We start from the raw sequence: 22,145 nt of genomic DNA, 5'->3' as shown, positions 1-22,145 counted from the left end.
TGTAAGCCTAGGCTGTGTTATGAATACGGGCTGGAGGCCACCGCGGCCGTGGGACGGTGGGAGCTGGTCGCAATTAGGCGCATTCCTGCTTTCGGGAATACCTCGGCTTTCCGGAATACCGCCCCACTTTAGGACCTTAAAATTTTCTTTAAAAAAAAATTTGTTTTATTTACCTAATTTAAGTAACAGAAGTTAATTAAACATATTTTGATTTCCGAGGTTGGTAATGACTAAGTAAGTATGCACAAAATCGAACCACTGATCAATAAAACAGGTAAGTTACTATTAGGCAAGGAATGCTCTCGCTGGCTCACCTTATTCCGAGTCCGATAGAAAAACGAAACACTTGGAATATCCAAACTTTACAATAGAAATTATCACCGTAGGTACTCTACATTATGTTTTGACAAAAGTTTTGTTGCAAAATCGCAACTATTATTATGATGTCTATCTTGTGCTTGATGTAAAGTCATCAGTACTTAAAACTTCTGTGCGTCGAGTCGTCGACTCACACTTGGAATTTTTTGTTTGAACACGAAGGTTCTTAATTAAAACCTCAAGACTCCCATACGGCTAATAACTTCGTGGCTACTGGCTAAATACACCATTTGTATGGAGATGCTGTAGACGATATGATTAATTTTGGAATTAATAACCCCTTAGCGCTAACGACCGTCGTTAAGGACGGGTTTTATAAAGTCATTTATTCCAAATTGTCAGCCATTGGAACATAATCATAAAGCATCCTTTACTTTCTACTATCTTGCCCTTCGTTTATAATGAATCTTAGATGCCCAATCATGATCGTGATTAGAAATTTAATAATGCAGACCGATGCAGAGATTGATGGCCAACTTAAAGGATAATGATCAAGAGACTGGAAAATTGGATGCTAACGAACAGGTTCAGAACAGGTTGACAAGCCTACACCTAAGATGGGAAGAATTTCAGGAAATTAAGGCTTTTGGGATTACGTAATTTTTTAGTAACAACTGGAGCATGGAGCACAGATGGAGGAAACACATGAGGCAAATTGCAGCTTACTTGTTCTCCTTCCCAGGCTCAAATTTAAAGACTGAAAAGTTTATCAGTGGCACCAAAATTCATGGGCTAATAAATCCTTCCGCCGGAAATCAAATAAAGGCTTTATTCAGTTATGATTTACTCATCTGAATGATGATTAAATCATGGTATTAGGTACGTTACTGACGTTTGACCGGTACATTCGTACATAATTTAACCACAATGGTCCTAGCACAGCCATTGAAAGTGGTCGGTCGGCACCTGCGCCGGCGCCGGTCACGACGCGACCGGCAATAATAGTTAATTTCGTTGGCGGCTTCGAAGGAAGGAATCTATTAAGTATACTCAAGCGATCTTTATTATTGATTGAAAGTAAGCAACAGGAAATAAAGGTACCTCAAAAGGGAATAAATTGTGTTTATAACTTTGAAGCGTGTAGGACATTAATAACCTCCTCCTTTTTTGAAGTCGGTTAAAAAAATTAGATTAAGGTTGAGTTGCACCACCTAACTTTAGCGGTAACTATGGCGATAACCGGTGCTTTTTGTATGGAGTTTGACAGCTTTTTGACGTTTTCAAAGTGAAATTAAGATGGTGCAACCCACCCTAAGTCATGCTTGCGAGCTAAGGGTTTCGTATTGACCATTTCAAAAATGTTATACCTACAATAACTTTTCAGTCTGTTTTTGGAGAAAATACATAGTAATTTAACTTACTACTGGTAGAGTCAAATTCCCGTTAAAACCCAAGAAGTCCCCCAAGTAGGTATCCAGCACACCTAATTGAAATAAATTTGTCCCTTCGTACGCGTAGGTGTGTTTATGGATGGAGTAATAAATTTCGTGACTAAGCAATTTAGTGCCGGACAACAATCGGACGCTAGATAAACTAGAAGGTATTGGACAACAACTGGAGATTTTGCTAAGACTATCTGAATAGGACTGAAGTCTCTACATCTAGGATTGTAATTTAAAACATCTTGAACATCACTTTTATCTGAGACTTAAGAAATGAGTTAGCTTTTCTTACTAGCAGTGTAATCTTCTACAACGTCTATCATACAAAATACTCATTCGTTTTGTTTTATATTTTTAATCGTTCGTGCAAAATTGAATTCACTCACAATTTACTCGCTCAATTAAAACGTAAATGAAAATGTAACTAACTAAAATCAAAATGCATATTTTCCAAAAGCATTTTGCCTTAGTCTCTTTGCACACGAGCTGTTGCAGCATTGATGCTGTGCTTGAGCGGTGAATTTGGCTGCGACATTTCTCACAAAGTGGACAGGCTAATAAAGGTGTTGAAGACGATCCATGGTGTACCACACGACGCCAAACTAAGTATTTTAGAGTATAGAGTTCTAGGACAGTTGTTTACTGTCATAACAAACACCGACTGCACTGCTTGGGTGTGTACCCGATTCAAGATAAGTATCTGTATACTTTAATATTAAAAAGCTGAAGTTTTTGTTGAACGCGCTTATTTCAGGAACTTCTGGGCCATTTAAAAAATCATTTTTGCATTGGTTATCCTATTTACCAAGAAAGGCCATTAGCCATCACGCTATGACTAGGAGCAGAGCATCAACGAAAAATGTTGCGAAAACGGGAAAAAAATTCACACTATTTTCACGCGTACGAAGTCGTGAGCGGAGCTAGTTAATTACACGGTGCAGTGAAGTACCGTGTACGTCGGCCCTTACCGAGGCGTTACCGCGTTGTTCACTCGGTGGCAGGACCCCTATTATGGACCACCGGGGTGCAATTTGACCGGACTTGATTGATTGAGGTGTTAATGCCGATGTTATTATGTTGTTTAGCTGTCCGGGGTAATAACAGGCTGCAGAAGAATACGGACGAGCGTAAGAAATGCTGAAGATTTTTAAGTGAAATCCTAGTTCTGTCGTGTCATCACTGAAAAACACAGACATATAGGTCATACACGATTGTATTGTAAGCTGTAGTCAATTGGCAATTTCACAGTCGATTGATTGCGTTTCTAGTCGCAAAAATATAAACAATGGCTCTGGTAATATGTCGTTAGGGTTAGTACCCATGATCATATTGATCCCATCTAAAGATTCAAACCGCTTGAACTTCGGTTACCTCTTTTCACTACAACGAATTTTATCCGCCTTCCTAAAATGTGACATTACGCCCGTATTCACAAACATTACTATGAGGTCTCACAGTGCGCGTGGACGCACAGGGCGACACACGAACCAATCACAGAGCTCTATTCAACGCTGTGCGTTCGATTTGCTGCTTTACATAAACAAGCATCGTTTGTGAATACGGATGTTAGAACCGAATCTGTGCAAACGCACACCTCGCGACAGCTGTCAAGCTTGACAGATCAGTAGCTAAACTGGGCCTGCTTGTGTGGTCCGAGCGGTCATGCGCGGCATGCTCTCTGGACTTTGACCCTGCGGCCACACTTCACTATGTACGGACGACAGCACGTCAAGCTAATCACTGTGGCTTCTTATTTCCTTAGTAATAGAGGCGATTTTCTAACAAAAATGTATAGATGTGCTGCGTCTGTACCTTTACCATTGTTAGACAGCTCTTGTACTTTGCGGTTTACGTTCCTGTGGGTTTGCGTCGTTGACTTTTGTTTTCACAAGGCACAGGGTTCCGAACAAGTTGAATGTTTGATAAAACCCAGCATAGGGTTCCGTATTTTCTTAACATTTCCTTACATAAACTTAGATTGAGAATGAGCACTTTTTCAAAACTTTACGTTTAATATCTTCAGGTTAGGAAGCAATAAGATATAACTACCTAGTCGTATTCAGTAAATCCACAGTAGTCATGAGTACCTTCAAAGGCACTACTGAAGTAGGAAAACTTACAGCAGCAGAGTTTACGTGAACTTTTTGCATGAAAGCCACTTTTGTCATCTTGTATACCATTTTAGGCATTCATTCAATTGTGAGCGTTTTATATCCCCCGTGCTCAGCTAACGAGGTAAAAAGGTAAAAATGATATTGCCCTTTTAAAGCTCTTAAGTGCAAAAAGAATTTCTGACTTCAGCCCAGTATGCTGGTGTTTTTGCAACATAGCAAATGGACATACGTATTTGGTATATAGTTATTGTGGAATTCGTACAAATGTGGAGCTAGTTTTTTATTAAATTACATGGGCAATTTAGTGAATTTCAAATAACATTTGTGAAACAGCATATCAAATGAGCTGGAGAGCTTTAAAAAATATTCCAGGGTCATTTCCTCTGATTTCTAGTGGTCTTGTTAGATTCTCTCGATCCATAAGGTCCTGGGTTTGATATTAATTTCGAAAGAACCATATCAGATGTTCATGCCGCTTATGATGACGTCTGACATACTGGTTGTTGGCTGCCTTGTTACACGCGTTAAAGATCCCCCAATTTCTAATAGACTTTGTTTTCCAATAGCAACTGTAGAATAAACTAAGTAAGTGCTACACCAATTATTTACTTTTCTGTCCTCACTCGGCTCGGAACTTAGTGCTTCGTAGTAAACAATGGGTCAGCACCACACACGGCGAGGAAGTGGTCTCCCGTAAACAGGGATCTCACGCGCTATTGCTTGGGAAGAGCTAGTGTGGGCGATATGCGGCTTCGGATATAGTACACTAGACCGTGTCTGCGACTCTAGCTGTTCGGATCTTGTTTCAATAGCAGAGTCTTTGTCAAGATATCAAATATACTGTTTTTACCATGAGCAATTCAATGATTTTCATTGCTTATTTCATACCTTTAATTTTTTTTCAGCGTGCCTATATCTTTCACCCAGGGTCAATCTATCTCTCTACCATAGGGTGTTAACGTCTCTCTCATAGGAGAGAGACGTTAACATCTAACTAAAAGACGAGACAATTATGAAAAAATGTTGCTGAATAATGTAAATTAATGCAGACTCCGTTTCCCACTATTACAGTTGCAGTCTGTTAATAAATCAATCCTTGAAAGACACGTTACAAAAGTTCCTTGAAATGCTTTAAGCAGGCACTATACAATGAGTAACATTTAAGTAAATAGCAAGAGTTCAACTCAAAGAATATTTTCGTATATTTTACTCGCCTGTTTAGTCCCAAAGCGATCCCAGCCCTAGTGTTTACACAAGCCCATCGGAACTCGTTTGGTTTGCCTTCAATTTGACGGCTGCGCTGCTCCGGCTCAAAGGGCATTATAATGTGCTGGTTTATTTGTTCTCGATTGTGATGCCCTTTTACCGCCACTTACGGATTTTATCAAGCTTTTCATTTACTAAAACAACTGTTGTAGGGTATTTTACATCTGATTTTATTTAAAGCTTCGTCTCGTTTTCTACTTTAAAAATTGGATAAAGTGTCTAATAATGATTTGAAGGGTTTTGAGATAGTTTATACGACGTTATCGTAGTACATTATGCAAATAAGTACACAAAAACTCTAAAAGGGAAAATTAATACTGTACCTGCTGAAAAATATGTCAATGTTATTGTAACAAATCTATGTAAAGACTACAAAATATAATTAAAATTAAAAGAGCCTTTTAGCTTTTAGTGACTGTTTGTTACACATAAAAACCCAGTATGAAAACCACTCAATACCATCTCGTCCGCATAATAGGTTAATAAATAGTCCAGAGCCGGCGGCTGTGACGTCACACAGCGGCGTGGGAGCGGGCCCATCGCTGGCCCTCATTAGTGTGCCCAAATATGGCCACGCGGGTTTTTGTCAGGGAGCTGCTCGGGAAATGTGCTGTATAAATGCTGACTTTCACAGTATTGGTTGAGGATAGATTCTTTTCTCAGGGTATGATGGACTGTTTATTTGTTTTCATGTATGAAATGTCGTGATGGTAAATAGACGGAAGATTGTACATTTTACAGGATCAGAAACTGAAAAATGTAAGATACGTGCTAAGTAGTGAATGTCGTGATTTACGTGTAGAGTCGTGCGATGATAAATGTTAAGTAATCTTTTCGTTTTTATGAAAAGTAAGAAACAGCCCTGATATTAGACTTTTTAAGCTTTCTTTGCCTCATAACTCATAACGTCATGATTCAGTTTGACATGAAAAAATTTTTCACAGTAAACTTTTAACTTAGGCTTAGAATACTTTAACAAGGACGTAGTATAAAAATTTAAGCAATCTTGGGCTGAAAAAGGACAAGGCTGCTGCCCCATCAGTCGGCCATTAAGCTCATTAGCGGGCCCAAATATGGCGGCGGTTTTTGTCCCATTCCCGTTGCGCTTGCGGCGCGCTCGGGCACCTTATTGTGTTTACTTCTTTGGAAAACGTTGACAGTGACTTTTTATAGTTCACTGTACCCTAAGTTTAAGATGCTAGGCTTATTTTCTTGGTTGTAATAATGTAAAAGCAAGTTTTATCAATTCCTGGCAAGTGGATATGTATTACAGAATTATGTAGGTACGAGCATATGCCATGCTGACCAGAAGCAATACCGTGATTTTGAGTCCTACCGTACCATAATTACCGTACCCAAATCTAAACTTTCAGGTTGAGCTACGCTTATTTATAAAGAATCTGCAATCGACGATTAACGGATAAAATACAAAACAAAAGAATGATTTTTAGCTCGGATCCTTTGATCAGCAAGGAACCGGGGACAATTCCCTTATTAGGACAAACGATTTTAGGCCGAGATTGGGTCGATGCGTGACCGATGGCGCTCGCCGCATAACGAATTGCTCTGATTATACCTTAGCATCGGGATGTTGTAATTAATTAATCCCGACAACCTTAATTAGCCCCTTAATTGCCAACGGCGATAATTGGCCGAAGGTGTCGATTTTTAAGCGCATCGACAGCTTTTTATATTTATTTGGAAGGTTGTTTGGGATTACCCAATAAAAATGGTATGGTTATTAAATTAAAGGAAGTTTTATTTCTTACCGACGACCTTAAAGACGATGTAGACATCGAAAGGGAGCGTAGGTCACTAGCTGTCCGGGGTAATATGCTGGCCCGCAGATTTGCTCGTTGTACTGCTAACGTTAAAATCACGCTTTTCAAAGCTTATTGTCAAAGTTTTTACACGGGAGGTCTGTGGGTCAACCATACCAAGAAATCTTTAGATGTCCTACGTGTCCAATACAATAACATCTTCAGGATGTTGTTGCGGCTGCCGCGCTACTGTAGCGCATCGGGGATGTTTGCGCAACATCACACCGACGGCTTTCACGCTGTCCTCCGTAAGAAGACAGCATCTCTGATAAGCAGACTGCGTGGCAGCGGCAACAGCATTCTGAAAACGGTGGCTGACAGATACACATCACCTATGTGGAGATGTTGGGTGCGGAGGGTGATTATGTGAGAAGACACTTGTGGCATAGTCACACTCGGCGGCTTTCAAAATGCCTACAATTATTAGAAAACCAAACACTTTACTAACATTACTTTTAAGATTATAAATTGTATCCTACTAACCACTATGAACTGTAAAATTGTTTGAAATAAACGTCATTATTATTATTATATTATTATAGGCCTGTCTGTTGGTTCGCGTGCCAGACTTTAACTCCAGTGATCATGGGTTTAAAGCCCGTTAAGTTTCAAAGAAGGCATGGTAAGCACATACCAAACAGTAGCAGTATCATTAAAACCCTGAATTACATGATCAGTTTAATACTGTTCAAAAAACTTCATTAACGCCACCAAAATCTGTACCTACTTCTTGGAAATAAAACCTTCTTTGAGGACTCTACCATCATGGGCACCACAAAAGAAAATGGCTAAGTAGGCATAAACAAAACGCATTCATTAATCTGAGCTCTCCTAACATTATTTCTAACCCACACACGGCAATAGACCCGGAACGCATGTAGCTGCGCAGGTCACGGCCATCCGTCACCGTCGCGCGCAGGATCAGATGGAAAGGATCGCGGCAGCAAGCCGCCATGTTGGGAATAAACCTTCCTTTTCGAACTGGCTAGTTGAACTAATGCCGATTACTTCACCATAATAGTCAAAAGACAATAGTTTTGTACATTTACCGATGTCGGAGTTGATCAACGTTATTTCTTTCTACTAAAGATGTCTTCTTCTTTCGTGTGGTTTTTGATAAGAGTTTCACAACCTTGACAAGAGTGTCAGATTTCGTGAACTAACACAGCCTTTAACATCATGACTTATTAGCGTTTTATGCAGTGCCGTATTATCCATAAGGCACTTTAGGCCAGTGCCTAGGGGCCCACTATGACCAGGGGCCCAGCACTCCTAATTAAAAAATGAAAAAAAAAACATATGTTTAAAGAAAGATGATGTTTAAGAAAAGGTCAATTTTCAAGAAGTTTTAAACGATTTTGTATCCAAAAAAATTAGAAGGGTAAATATTTAAACATGCATCTTAATCAGTACAATATGTACATTTTTATTTTTTAGTATTTACTTATGTTAGTTTTTATAAAAATATGCAAGATTTTCCTATTCTTTATTTCATTTTTAAATGACTCCAATACTTCGTCCTGTCAAGTCTTTTCACTTGAAGGAAGGCGTATACCTTTGCGATAAATTGATGGCACCTTCATTCAATTTCGTAATGTAGACAGTAAAAATTTCCAAATTGCATTGTCGTGGTATGAAAAAGGGGGGGCCCGAAACGAGCTGTGCCTAGGGGCCCCGAGATGGTTAATCCGGCCCTGGTTTTATGCTCTCAAAAGTAATACCATTACATTTCAAATCTCAAATTAAATAATCATACCGTTACATTTCAAATCTCAAATTTAATAACATTATTTAAAAAATATAAAGGTAATTAAGAATTTTTGTGTGCGTTAATCCCCATTTTAATATGGCAACATTCTAATAAGCGCCGTAAACCATGTCAAGATCAAGAACTCCCCGCTATCCTGGTTCGGATCTAATTCCTGCGCGCGCCTGTACAGTCCGCCACAATATACATTTGCTGAGATGTTCCTTACCACTACCCAGGTGTCGATCGATAAAATATTTAATTACCTGAAAATTAAAAAAAAATTAAGTTAACATATCAAAGGCAGGCTTTAGATGAAATAGGTAGAAACGCACGAGAAAATGCAGAGCGCCAGAAGCAAAATATTCCTAAAAGTCTGCATACAACTCTTTCGCAGACGTCATAAAATAAATATCTACCTACTATCCGTTGGCGATAAGTTTGCCGCTGGCGATATGACTCGAAGGGAAGCGTCTATAAATATAGCAAACTGTATTGAAAATATTTTTTATTTATTAATATTGATAAAAATTGTGTATTTGCGTAAAATAAGACACATTAATTGCGTTTAATCCCGGTTGGGGAAGGGACGTACATTCCACGGACTGGCAAACTTAGCGCGAACGGGTAGTACCTATATTCAAAATGTTAGATTGTTGAATAGAAATGAGACTATTTTTGTGTGGCAATCCTTAAGTTTCCTCAGAAGAAAATACCAAAAGGGTCCATTTCATATTTAAATCCACTTTTGTGGTCGAGTGTCCTGACCGCGGTCGGCGGGCACTCGTGATGGATCGCTCGGCCCGTACCGCCAGGAATTCACATTTGTAGCTCTCACATGGATTGGATGGCTAGTATGTTACTTGTTACTAGTTCTAAGGTTCTCTGAATTACGAGTACCTACCTACCTACCTACTAGGAGTGTGGAGGCATTTCACAAGTTAACAGACGTGATTTCAGTCTGCAAAATGTTTAGTATAGTTTTAAATCTCATTAATTACAGAAAGAAATTATAATTTGCCAGAAGTTGGAAATCATTTCACTTTCCGGTAAAAATATACTATAAAAAGCTTCTTACGAGTGCAAGCTTCCTTCAGCATATTAATATTATTTTTCTTAATAATTACTCTCAAGGCCTAATTTACAGTGCTGAAAATACCAAATATGAAACTACGAGAAAAATTCGACGCTTTCGCTAGGTACAAAGGACTGAGGCTGCTGCAATTGCCGTTTGATTTACGTGCTTGGGCGCATACCGAGGATCGTTCGCATTTCTGCAATCCATCCAAGGCAATCGCTTTAGTGTTCCTATAACTCTACACGTTTGACAGTACTTATTGAGAGATGATGGTAAATAATAGGTAGGTACTCGTACAATCAAATTAATAGAATAAGTCATAATTTTAGGTAACATATTGTACCTAGGTACTAACATAGATCAGAAATCAAACCAAATTATTTAAAATTTAGTTATTTAATAAATAGTATAAGCATTATGACCTAGTTGAGATTTAACGGCTAATTTGATTCCACAGACCATAATCGTGTACGAAGCTGCAGGTAAACCTACTACTTCATAATCGAAGACCGAATTATTTTTATGGCTATCCTCGTATCGAAATAGGTTCTTTGGCCATCAATGTCCCATACAACAGTTGACAGCGATATTCACCTGATAGTTTAAGGCTTCGGCAAATGTTAACAAGGCACAAATCGTCAGCCGACCACACAGGCGCGCGCGCAGCAAAAACGCTCGAATAGACAAACCTATTGTCCAACAGCACTTCATTTTACACGCGTCGCTTTTCAAAAGCGACGGCGCGTTGCAAATGGACAAAAGAGCTTTCAGGGCTGCTCCTTGACAATACTTGAATATAAAACGTAACGAGTTATTTATAGAGCTTTATGGAAACACAAGTTTCGGCGCGAAGCAATATTCCCATGAAATTAAAAATTTCCCACTTTCCGCCCTTTGGAGGCGATATCCAGAAATAAAAAATAAAAACTGAAAATCGACATTAACAACCGATTCTGACTGAAATGCCTTACTTATACAATGGTAGGCACAAAAATTTTAGATATACCTATACCTACGATATACCTACTAGAGACAAAGCAGAAAAGTATGTTTGACATAGTTATATTCTACCTGTAAAGAAGCAACCCTATTTCGCGGAGGTGCGCACACGCATTGTGCAACCGCCGGGGGCGCCGGCGCCGGCCGGCAAGGGACGCGTTGTCAACGAATGCTAAGGTTGCAGAACTGACAGGTTCTTTGAATCTCACTTAAGCCATCGATTTATTTTTGTCGAAGAATGTCCTATGTGTCCTATTTTGTGACTGTAAACTAAATTTCGTTTCGTTTCGTTTCAGCCAAATGACGTCCAGTGCTGGACAAAGGCCTCCCCCAAGGTTTTCCATAATGAACGGTCCTGCGCTGCCCGCATCCAGGCTCTAAATACATAGTTTTAAGTTACTATTTGCCCTAATTATTAATAAGTTATTTATAGCGAAGATGATTAACGTTGACGACAACTTAACTTTAATTTTATTCTCCTTGATAGTGACATCATCGCCAAAATATTTGAACATTATATTGTAGGCTTTTCTTTAAACAAATATACCTACTACCGCCACTGATGTGAAACTGCAACGTAGGTACTATTTAGTACCTAAGGCTGTTACTTTGCCCGGGGACAATATAACCCAACTTTGCCCGGAATCAAGTGTTGCAATGGTCGGCGCCTTTGAACGGGCCGATTTGCGACAAAGAAGCTCGCAGGTTGTTATAACATTCGGGACGAACAACAAACCACGATATGTTCTTTGACTCGTATTGTTCAATTGAGTGTGACGGACCATTTCATACGAATGAGGCATGCATTTTTTATTTTGTTTTTATAATTGGGAACGCAGTCGATAGAGCATTTATTGTTCATAAATCGAGTTCTTAACATTTCATGTGTGCGAGTTTAATCATATCGAACCCATCCTTAATTCTTTATGATATAGATTTAATGCTTGGAGGCAATGTCCTAGATTAAATAACAAGCGATTTCTTCTTTGTCCGAGAAATTACTTCAAGTGACAATTATTTATTTCGAAATATTTCAACACAAATCCCAACAAATAAACTTCAACGCCCCAACACCAAACACAAGTACACATTATTAAACTACTCGTAGGTACACCTAGCAATAGAGGCTAAAATTTATTTATTTATTTATTATTCATTATTGAGCAATTACATATTTGATCCAAATAGCGTCCTAAATCCTCTTTAGGTTTGTCTAGACGCTATTGTTCTCTATACAAATAAAAACAAACGTTTTAGTATAAGCATTCACAACACTTTCAAATATTATACAAAACATTATTTTAGCGAGTGCGCACTACGATGACGAAAGACTCGACGTTCGATCGCGATCGCAGACCGGTTGCAAAAAGTCTACCCATTTTCATTTCATGGTTTTCATCAGCAAATTAAGTTACCAACTCGACTAACAGCCAGCGTGACCAATTCATACTCAAACTGTACACAGTTAAATTAAATTTCGTTTTTCGTTAGTGTTTTGTTTAAACAAGCCCACGACCGTCTTTTTAGAGCGCGGCCGGTCACATGAAATATGCGTACGGTTACTTGATTAGGTGTTTGTTAAACAAACGCAACTGATTTGTTTTGTAATATTCATTTGTAATCATGGCAGACAACAAAGTTTTCCGAGAATCTATTGGAAAGCTTTCAGATTTTAATCAATGTTTTCAGAGGGATTTACATGCTATAGGGTTCATTGTCAGTCACTGGACACTAACAGTCATGTTGTTGATTTATTGCACTGAAGCAGAGATATTTTGTCACGTTCAGTACGTACTGGACTGATGGAGATAAAAAACAATCAGTTGCAATGTTATCGTCTTCAACAGGGTGCTTAATGTGTGTTATGTCCACTGTAAATTAATCCTAAATACGTTTTACCCAGCTCCAAGTCCATATAAATAAAATAAAATAAGATACCCTTATCCACAGCATCACTATTTGAGCGGTGCCTCAAAGGGCCGTCGCGGTATCGCTCGTAAACGCGCCACTTTATGGTGCCCATGCCCTGACCTTCGATTTGTCGTCAGATTACACCCATTCAATGAGGTCTTGTGACTGTGATTTCAAGAAAATACCTAAAAAGGGAGCCGTAAAAAGCCGATCGGAATCTCGAGGCATTAATGAATGAGCTTTGGGTCAAATTAATAAATTTCTTGACAAATAAAGATTCGTAAAATGATTGAAATTCGTTTCTTTCGGAAGTAGATAATAAAATATTAAAAGCTTCTGATAATAAAATAACAAAGTCGATAGCACCAACCTACAATAACAAGATAAGTTAGTTATTATGAGGTTAGGCTTCGGTATTATTATGATAAATAATTATCAGTAACGTATCAAACAACGAAAAAACATTACAGATGAAGACGATTAAAATTTAGAGATCAATTAACACGTCGTAATACAAATTAACACACAAATAATAGGGTGGCATCAAATGATAGACAGCTTTATTTTTTATCTTTCCCACGCCTTCTTCACATCAGGGTTGTCAGAAAGTTTTCTGAAAGAAAAACATAACCCTCCTTCTGGCTTCATCCTTCATTTACCAGTAACTTACATTATAATTATGTTTTTTTTACTAAGAGCTGAGGTGGGGGCTGCATCAGGTTACTTGTGATTCCTAATCAAAAGGCAATGTTTGTGCTAGAATCAAAGGCTGAGTTGCACCACCTTACTTTAACCGTAACTATAACAATAACCGGTGTTTTTTTTGTATGGAGTTTGACAGATTTTTGACGTTTGTTAAAGTTAATGTAAGATGGTACAACTCAGTCTAAGGCTGAGTTGCACTATCTAACTTTGACCTTAACTTTGACTTTATCCGGCGTTTTTTGTATGGAGTTTGACAGATGTTTGGAGATGGCGCAACCCAGCCTAAGTTGATAGATTGTGTTGCAATGTGATGTTCCTATTTTTCATGTATTGGATACTCAAGTGCTGTAAGTAATAAATAACACTTTTGATTTGGGTATTGTTTTCACTACGTTTTACATACGTTCTCGTTACCGCTCGTTACCGCCTCCGTATTAGGCGCCGGCGCAGGTGTTAGATAATAGCATTTAGAATAAGTACTTGATATTGTAATTACTATTTGTTTGTATGTACACTAATTAATTAACTATCTTTATTCTTAAATGATTTGGTTACCATTCTCATAATTTAATTGTATCATTACTTAATGATTGTTTATTATTNTTTAAAGGAGAACAATCCTGTCATACATGATTTTTGCGAAACTTTAACCGTTTACGCAGCGTCAGCTCTCAAAAGGAAAAAAAACACTGATTTGAAACATTCTTCATTGGTGCTCCGCTCCTATTGGTCTTAGCGTGATGATATATAGCCTAAAGCCTTCAGGAACTAACGGGCTATCCAACACAAAAAGAATTATTCAAATCGGTCCAGTAGTTCCTGAGATTAGCGCGTTCAACCAAACAAACAAACAAACAAACAAACAAACAAACTCTTCAGCTTTATAATATTAGTATAGATGTAATAAATAATTCCTCCTACTCAGTTATCGGGTTTTTTTACTATAATGATAAGTTCCAATATTTCAAGATATGATTTAGAAAATGACGAGTAAGTAACTAAGTAGGTGATAAGTGTTATGGATATTTACAACACCAACTAGAAGCTTTATTAATTTTGGAATAGCTAGCTGTGTGTATTGTGAACTCACTCATAAAACTAATTTATTAATGCCCGTTTTCACCATCAATCCCTAATTTTTAAGATTTTTATGTAACAGGAAGTTTTCATAGGGTCACTTAAAAATTAATGATTGATGGTGAAAACGGGCATAAGAGTCGTATAGTAAGTATTTTTTTTCCTGTAACATTTTCTCGGTGAACATTTTGGTAATAGAAACGTCGTCGTACATTGTTCATTATCTCGAGGAATCTCTTTCAGCAACAACTGCCTTTCATTGAAATCTGTCAGCCTAAAATGTTTTCTTCCCCTTTGCAATAATGCTCATACAAAGTAATTTGTCAATTTGTATGTCACCCACGTGTATGTTTGTGGAATGTGGAACGTGACATGCGAGTTTTAATTGCGCCAATATATCATAAATTGAAGTAGGTGCGAGTAAACTCCCTCAACAAATAAGTACCTATAGTCCAGTCAATAAAGCATTATAGATGGAAATCCGTGGAACACAATTTTTGTCTTCGGGACTTTATTTAGACTAGTTAGGAGGTGAACATAGCAAAAGTCCCCGCCCTTAGCCCTTGAGCCGGCGGAGAGAGGGGGGTTTAAAGGTACCACTTTTCGGCTTTTCGCTTAATCCTCGGAAACTATGCGTCCTAGTGACATGACTACTATGAACCAAAAAAAGCTTATCCAATTTGCTACAGGTGAGATAGTCAAGTTTTTCTATATCTTGTATAGTTTTCGCGGCATCTGCTCTAAAAGGTCTGTAATATTGGAAATTTTATATTTGTCTTACATGTTTCCATCAGGAGAAAATCGACTAAATCAACATTGAGCTAATATTCTAGACGTGCCGGAGCATGTTAAGCCTAGTTCCAGGGAGGGGACTGCACCGTGCGTATATTTAGACGAACCAATTGGAGCCACTTTTGACTCCTCATCACTCAAAAAGTACTGTGCATTAACACTTCAAATTTGGCTCATGTGTTGAGACTTGCAAGATAAACATCAGTTTCAAATTTCATAAATATACCTCAAACGGTTCTTTAGGTACTGACGTCTAAAAATCTACATGGCTGACCGATAAGACCAAATTCTAACCACTTCCAGATGACCTTGAAGGTTCAAATTTGGCATCCAGATAGGTAGATGTGTAAATACAACGGAACAAATAAAAAAACCCGTAAATTTTAACATTTCACAGGTGATAGATAGATTTTAGTGTCCTAAATGTCGATTTTGGAACGTCAATACCTAAATAACCGTTTGAGGTATATTTATGAAATTTGAATCTGATATTTATCTTGCAAGTCTCAACACATGAGCCTAATTTGAAGTGTTAATGCACAGTGCTTTTTGAGTGATGAGGAGTCAAAAGTGGCTCCAATAAGTTCGTCTAAATATACGCACGATGCAGTCTTCTCCCTGGAACTAGGCTTAACATGCTCCCGCATGTGTATAATGTTTGTTCAATGTTGATTTAGTCGATTTTCTCCTTATGGGGACATGTAAGACAAAATTAAAATTTCCAATATTACAGACCTTCTAGAGCAGATGCCGCGAAAACTATACAAGATATAGAAAAACTTGACTGTCTCACCTGTAGCAAAATGAATAAGCTTTTTTTGGTTCCTAGTAGCCATGTCACTAGGACGCATAGTTTCCGAGGATTAAGCGAAAAACCGAAAAGTGGTACCTTTAAACCCCCCTCTCCCCGCCGGCTCAAGGGCTAAGGGCGGGGACTTTTGCTATGCTCACCTCCTAATTAGTCTAAATAAAGTCCCGAGGTCAGAAATTGTGGACTGGACTACTATGTTTGATTCGGTAATGAGTTTAAATACAGAACCGCAGACAAACTGTTTGCAGGATTAAGTTACACGTTTGCTGTAACTGCTAAAGTGCTAACCTACATTCGTTACGACGAGTAGGTTAGGTTCACTAACAGAACTTTTCTTCATGAAATGGTAACTTTTTTTATTAACTAAGGCAGGGTTGCACCATCTTACTTCAACTTTGACCAACGTCAAAATTCTGTCAAACTTCATACATGACAAAAAACACCGATATCGTTAAAGTTACGGTCAAAGTTAGGTGCAACTCAGCCTAAGTTAATCAAGTGTTCAGTGTGCCTACCATGAGTTTACGTTAGGTGAGCTCGCTAGCGAATACGTCAAAAAATTCTATGAAGATTTTATTTCTTGAAAGTGGCCGCTAGGGGCGCTGCACAATATGTCATACATTTAAATGTCATTTTTTTACGCAGTCGCTAGCGAGCTCACCTAACGTAAACTCATGGTAGGCACACTGTACCTAATGATGTCAATAATAGAATTTTCCATAGTGACCGGTTGATAGCGGCCTCCGTCGGTCCACTTTGTGTCATTACGGAAATCATTGGGGGAAGCCTACGTTCAGCAGAGGACATCCTGTGGCTAAATTGATGATAATGATAATGATGAATTGAATTTTCAGGTACTTCTTGGTGTTCAAGCTGTTGTTATGCTTCATCATACCGTTCCTGATCCCTATAGTCTTCTGGAACGAAACTCCATCAGTGGCGCTGATCTCCCAAGCGCTCCGGTACATGATGAGCCTAAACTTCACGTGGTCTGTAAACAGCTTCGCCCATTTGTGGGGCAACAAGCCATACGACCGGTAAGTTGGTTCTTTTGTGTCCAATTTAAAAATAGAATCTATTTATAGAATGGCAGCCTAAATAAAAATTTCTAATTACGGAAAATTATTTTAAACCGATTCTTAATAACACTTAGCACTTTAGCAGCTTCGTGTAAGATTAATTAATTAATATAAAAGAATGGCGAGATCGGAAAAAATTGCGGCGTAAACTTTTATTTAGGAAAATTATTCATACTTAATTTAACTAATTATGTAGGAAGTACCTACCTACCTGTAACAATTCAATATGGTTTGACTTACATAACTAAGTAGGATAAGTTTCTTTATCGATTTAATAACTGTGATCGCAGTATGATGATTAAGAGTGTGATCTACACTATGGTTCCCAGTTATTGTAGGCACTTCGTGACACGTGTATCCTACCTTCCTTACTTCGAGACCTTGATGTATGTGTAACGTACCAGACATTAATCATTTTAACTAATGAACCACTAGCATTTCCAAATGAAACACGAATTACTATTCCAGGAACATAATGCCCAGTGAAAACTGGGGCGTGTCGATTGTGGCCATAGGGGAAGGCTGGCATAACTATCACCACACGTTCCCCTGGGACTACAAGGCGGCTGAACTGGGCATGCCCTACAACTTGACCACGACTGTATTGGACAAGTTCGCCAGTATCGGCTGGGCATACGACTTGAAGGCTGCGTCACCAACACTCGTGGAAACCGTCGCGAGGAACAGGGGAGATCCACACCATCGCAAATCTCATCACCATTAGTTTAAAACTTTATTCAGACAGGTTTAGATATAGGTTCTCGAATACATACTCGTAGGTATTGTTATCTAAGATTAGACTTATTTGTATGATATTATATTGTTTTTACTTTTGGTGTGATTATTATTAACTATTTTATGAATTCCTCTTCTGTATAAACAACCTAGGTACCTACCATAATTATAACATTTGTCACAAGTTTACCTTTTTCGCGATCGCTTAGATAAGTAGATCCTACTGAATACCTAGGTGAATAACGATTCATTATTTATCTCAAAGCACTTTTTGACCTAATTTAGGGAAACGAAACACGAAAATCTGACACGAATAAAGCACCAACCATGTCTAAAGAGCCAGGTCCAAAGAGTTAGGTAGATACGATCCGATTGTTGTACAACCGCATTCCCTCTTTATTTTACCCTTTTCACATCCACTCACTGTTATTGCTACCCAGACGGGGTACTCCGTTGTTCCGGGAAGATCTCCACAATTGAAATGATCCATTCATCAGGCAGGTAATCGTCCCGTCCAGTGACCGCAAGTTAATCGCAATAATCGAATCCACAAAGGGTTTTGGGCGCATATATTGCCATTGATCAGGGGATTTATTTGACGGTTTAAAAGCGGTGTATTCGTTACTTTAGATCAGCTGGATTGGCTTTGTTGGAATGATCACGTTGCAATTAAAACAGCAGGAGAAAGGGAGAAAGCAGACCCAAAACCTGTTTGATATACCTAAGAATCGTCGAGTTGGGTCTCAGGTTCGAATCCTGTTTGAGTGAATAAATAAAACACACAGTACAGTACAGTCACAGGTACGAATCTTGATTGAGTGCATATTAAAACACACTACCCGTCTTTGCACTGCACAGTCGAGTAGCTAAACAGTTGACAAAACCCGTGCATTGCGATCATAATACAGTGACTGTAATGCTAAAAAGATTATTAGGTATATACTTAAATGAAAATCTATTTACAGTTTACGATGATTTTGATTTCCAAGACTGAGCGGATTATCATAGCTATCGTAGAGCGCTATTATCGCCATAATAGCTAGAAGGCTAATTAATACATCGCCTAGCTGACAGCCTGGGGTTAGGCCAGCATTGCTTGTATTGTCGAGCTTATCTCCGCTCGAAGATAGCTAGAATACAATCACGTGCTTTATTGAGTCCACCTTATTGATAAGCTGGAATTATGTAGGTTATGTAGTCAATATTGCTGAGCGAAAATAAAGATGAATAGTGTAAAGAATAAAGATGAATTTTGTGTTAGACAGAAAAAATAACTGGTAGAGAATGCCATACGGCATTAGCTTTATCTTTTGTACTGAAATGCAATGCAGTTTTTATAAAGAATTTAAACATAACAGTGCCTAGTTCGACTAGGAGCGTGGACCCCGTACGTAATGTAATCGCGAGTTTATTCAATGCTAAAGTTCCATTGGTTTCAGCTACAAACACATTACATTTGTGTAGTCGTTCAAACAGAAGCCTCAAAGCGCGAGTTCTGAGAAGTTACCGATAAGAACTTCGCTCCGCCACTCCACTCCCTACAACTAACTTTGAAAGCCTCTTTGTACTGGTTTACCTAGTATGCAACAAACAACAAGGTGTACTAAGTATGAGATGACGTAATTATTATTATCTATGACTTTTATTTCTCTCTTTAGAGCAAAGAACCAGATAGAGGTTTTTGCTGGATGAAGTGACCGCGGAATTGGCATTAAGTTTATTAAAACAATTACTTTTACAAGCCATTTTTTATTTTAAAATGTTATTCACACCATCTACGCCTTATGTTTACAGATCAAATATTTGTAGATACCTAGAGAACCTAAACTAAAGGTTGCCTTTTTTTTAAATCAACATTACGAGACCATCTCAGAAAGCGAAGAAGCACCTAGAAATAATTTAACAACCATGTTGCTAGTCAAAATGCGGTAATTAGGATAGGCTTTTTGTTTATGGCCTCCAAATTATAATAGTAATACTAATAATCCTGGTATGCTTATAGTGCAGCAACTAGGTATCATAAATACATTACAGACACATAATAATATCTTTTACAACACTAAAGGTTCTCACAAAATTTTACACAAGAGATATTTTTATTTTTAAAACGAATATACATGGCCTTTTATTTTAAAAACTATAAAACTTAAAACAAATTTGCGTTTTATAAATATATGATAAATAAATTTTGAATCTTTAAAGTATCATATTAGGTGTTAAAGTATGAAAATTCAGTTTTAAAGAATTTAACGAAAACTCATTTTTCCATATATTATAAATATTTTTGCCATTTTTTTAAGGGACGATAAATCTTAGTTTTGTGAAATTTCGTGGGTAGATTGAGACAACAGTAAGCTAAATTAATACCTGTAGATGAATTATTTAGTTTTTGAAGATTTATTTCTAGTGAAAAACACTAATAAGGATATTTTCCTTGAAATTAAGTTTCAAACAATAAAATAAGAATGGGCAATGGACATAGCTAGGTACTTATTATATTAAAGGAATTATAATGAATATTGAAGAAAAAAACTGCAATTTCATACTTTAACCCCTATAACAAATCACCTATGTAATGATGTGAAGAAGTTTACAATTAAAAATTAAATTACTAATATACCTACCTATACAACATAAAAAGTTTCATGCTCTCCAATGAAAAAAACTCAATTCTGAAATACACAATAATTATTATGTATTGGGATTCAAAATTACTGGCAGTGATCTGCACATACTTCCAACATACTTGGAATTTTAATTTTCATCTCTTTTGCCTTCAAATTATCTTTATCAGTCATAAAAAAATCTCATCCAAAATTACTTCTAATGGAGGTATGAGCTCTTTGTCTTATTTATACAATAAATGATGATCATTATAATAATTTATTTATTACTGTCCACATTATAGCAAAAAAGAGCAAGTGTCTATACAAGTCAATATAGACATTATATCTGCATCAACACACCAAATCAGTGTAAATATCTGTTGACCTTTAAGACATCTTACAAACATAACGCCTATCATTAAAAATATGGAATTTAAAATTATATCTCACAAGTCAGTCTTCAATTGCCAAGATATTCCTTTTTGGTTTTAAATTATTGACTAGAGCAAATGATTCAAAATCAGCAGTGTCGTCAGTGTTGACCTTGGCTTCCTTGACAGGCCGTGAGTTCTCCTCCTTAGATTTCCGTTTCAGACTGACAACTTTATTTGAATAAACACCATCATTGGCATTGTCTTTGTCACTATTGGACACCTTCCTTTTCTTTGTTTTTGTGATTACAAAGTCTAAATCAGAAGAATCATCATCAAACCCAGCATAAATAGGCACTGAACGACCACTACGAGTGGACCTAAGAGGCTGAACCCTTGTGGTTTCCTCTATTATTTGGATTGGTGGTGGCCAGCTAGCGAAGGTAGCAGACTGTCGGGCTTGGCGATAGCTGTTTATTGACATTAGTTTTATATAGACTGCTAAAGTTCTGGCTTTTTCTGCCTGAGTCAAAGTGTTTGGTAGCAGACTCCAGGGCATGCGTCTGTCTTTAACATTCAAATACCGCCTTTTCATGGAATTCTTCGGAGGACTGTCTCTAGGATTCTCCTCTGCCTGAATGAGTAAAATAAATGATATTATTTAAAATAATCCCTACAACAGAAGAGGTTGACAATTAAATCTCTATTACCTTTTGCCTTAGCAGTTCATCCTCTTTAGCCGAGTCTTTAGAGTTCTTCAAAGCTTTTAAGAGATCAAGCATCTCTTCTTTGCTGAGATTTTCTTCATTCAAGCCAAACTCTAGAAAATAAAAAATTTGCATACGAGTAAATTAATTATTGATATTAGTTGTTAAAGTACCGTTAAATGGTCACTGTAAATATTCTCAATTTCTTTGTACCCACCAGTTAATTGATTTTTTATATACGTTTCTGTGTCGCAGCTATCATCAGACGATAGGGTAGGGTCGGGTTCCATTATTTCGACAAATATAAAAGTAAAAACACGATATAACTCTATTAATCCTATTCACATTACTTTAGACGAGAAAGGCGATCAATTTAACAGTAAAACAACAATATTGAGATAATTTTAAAATGAAAACAAAACATTTATTATTTATTGACGAAATCATTGACAATGACAGTGACAAGAAAAAAAACAGATATAAACGTCAATATTAAATAGTGCGTCCAGCATTTAGGTATAGTTTATACATTCAATTGTATAACTTTTTGTTGTGAATAAATTAATG

The 22,145-nt window shown here is 37.5% G+C and overlaps 3 protein-coding genes across 3 annotated transcripts in view; 1 reads left to right on the top strand and 2 right to left on the bottom strand.

The window, feature by feature from the left end:
- Positions 1–7,915, bottom strand: part of LOC114354398 (laminin subunit alpha-1-like) — a 48,205-nt gene extending 40,290 nt beyond the window's left edge. Inside the window, exon 1 of the mRNA XM_028306769.1 lies at positions 7,813–7,915. Coding sequence (XP_028162570.1) covers positions 7,813–7,915 — 103 coding nt within the window. The remainder of the gene's footprint in view (positions 1–7,812) is intronic.
- Positions 7,916–14,346: 6,431 nt separating this feature from the next.
- Positions 14,347–17,954, top strand: LOC114354397 (acyl-CoA Delta(11) desaturase-like). Its single transcript, XM_028306768.1, has 3 exons — positions 14,347–14,390; positions 16,935–17,117; positions 17,628–17,954. The coding sequence occupies exons 1-3, from the start codon at positions 14,347–14,349 to the stop codon at positions 17,881–17,883; spliced, it is 483 nt and encodes a 160-aa protein (XP_028162569.1). The 3' UTR covers positions 17,884–17,954.
- A 1,702-nt stretch (positions 17,955–19,656) lies between these two features.
- LOC114354463 (uncharacterized) lies at positions 19,657–22,021 on the bottom strand. The gene is made up of 3 exons (XM_028306856.1): positions 21,796–22,021; positions 21,582–21,691; positions 19,657–21,505 (listed from the first exon to the last, which is right to left on the bottom strand). The coding sequence occupies exons 1-3, from the start codon at positions 21,866–21,868 to the stop codon at positions 20,954–20,956; spliced, it is 735 nt and encodes a 244-aa protein (XP_028162657.1). The 5' UTR covers positions 21,869–22,021; the 3' UTR covers positions 19,657–20,953.
- Positions 22,022–22,145: the final 124 nt, after the last annotated feature.

Source organism: Ostrinia furnacalis, unplaced genomic scaffold (genome assembly GCF_004193835.3).
Source record: "Ostrinia furnacalis isolate ACB-3 unplaced genomic scaffold, ASM419383v2 OfSCF2049, whole genome shotgun sequence".
In the NCBI taxonomy this organism is placed as follows: domain Eukaryota; kingdom Metazoa; phylum Arthropoda; class Insecta; order Lepidoptera; family Crambidae; genus Ostrinia; species Ostrinia furnacalis.
This window is presented reverse-complemented; position numbering and strand designations above follow the sequence as displayed.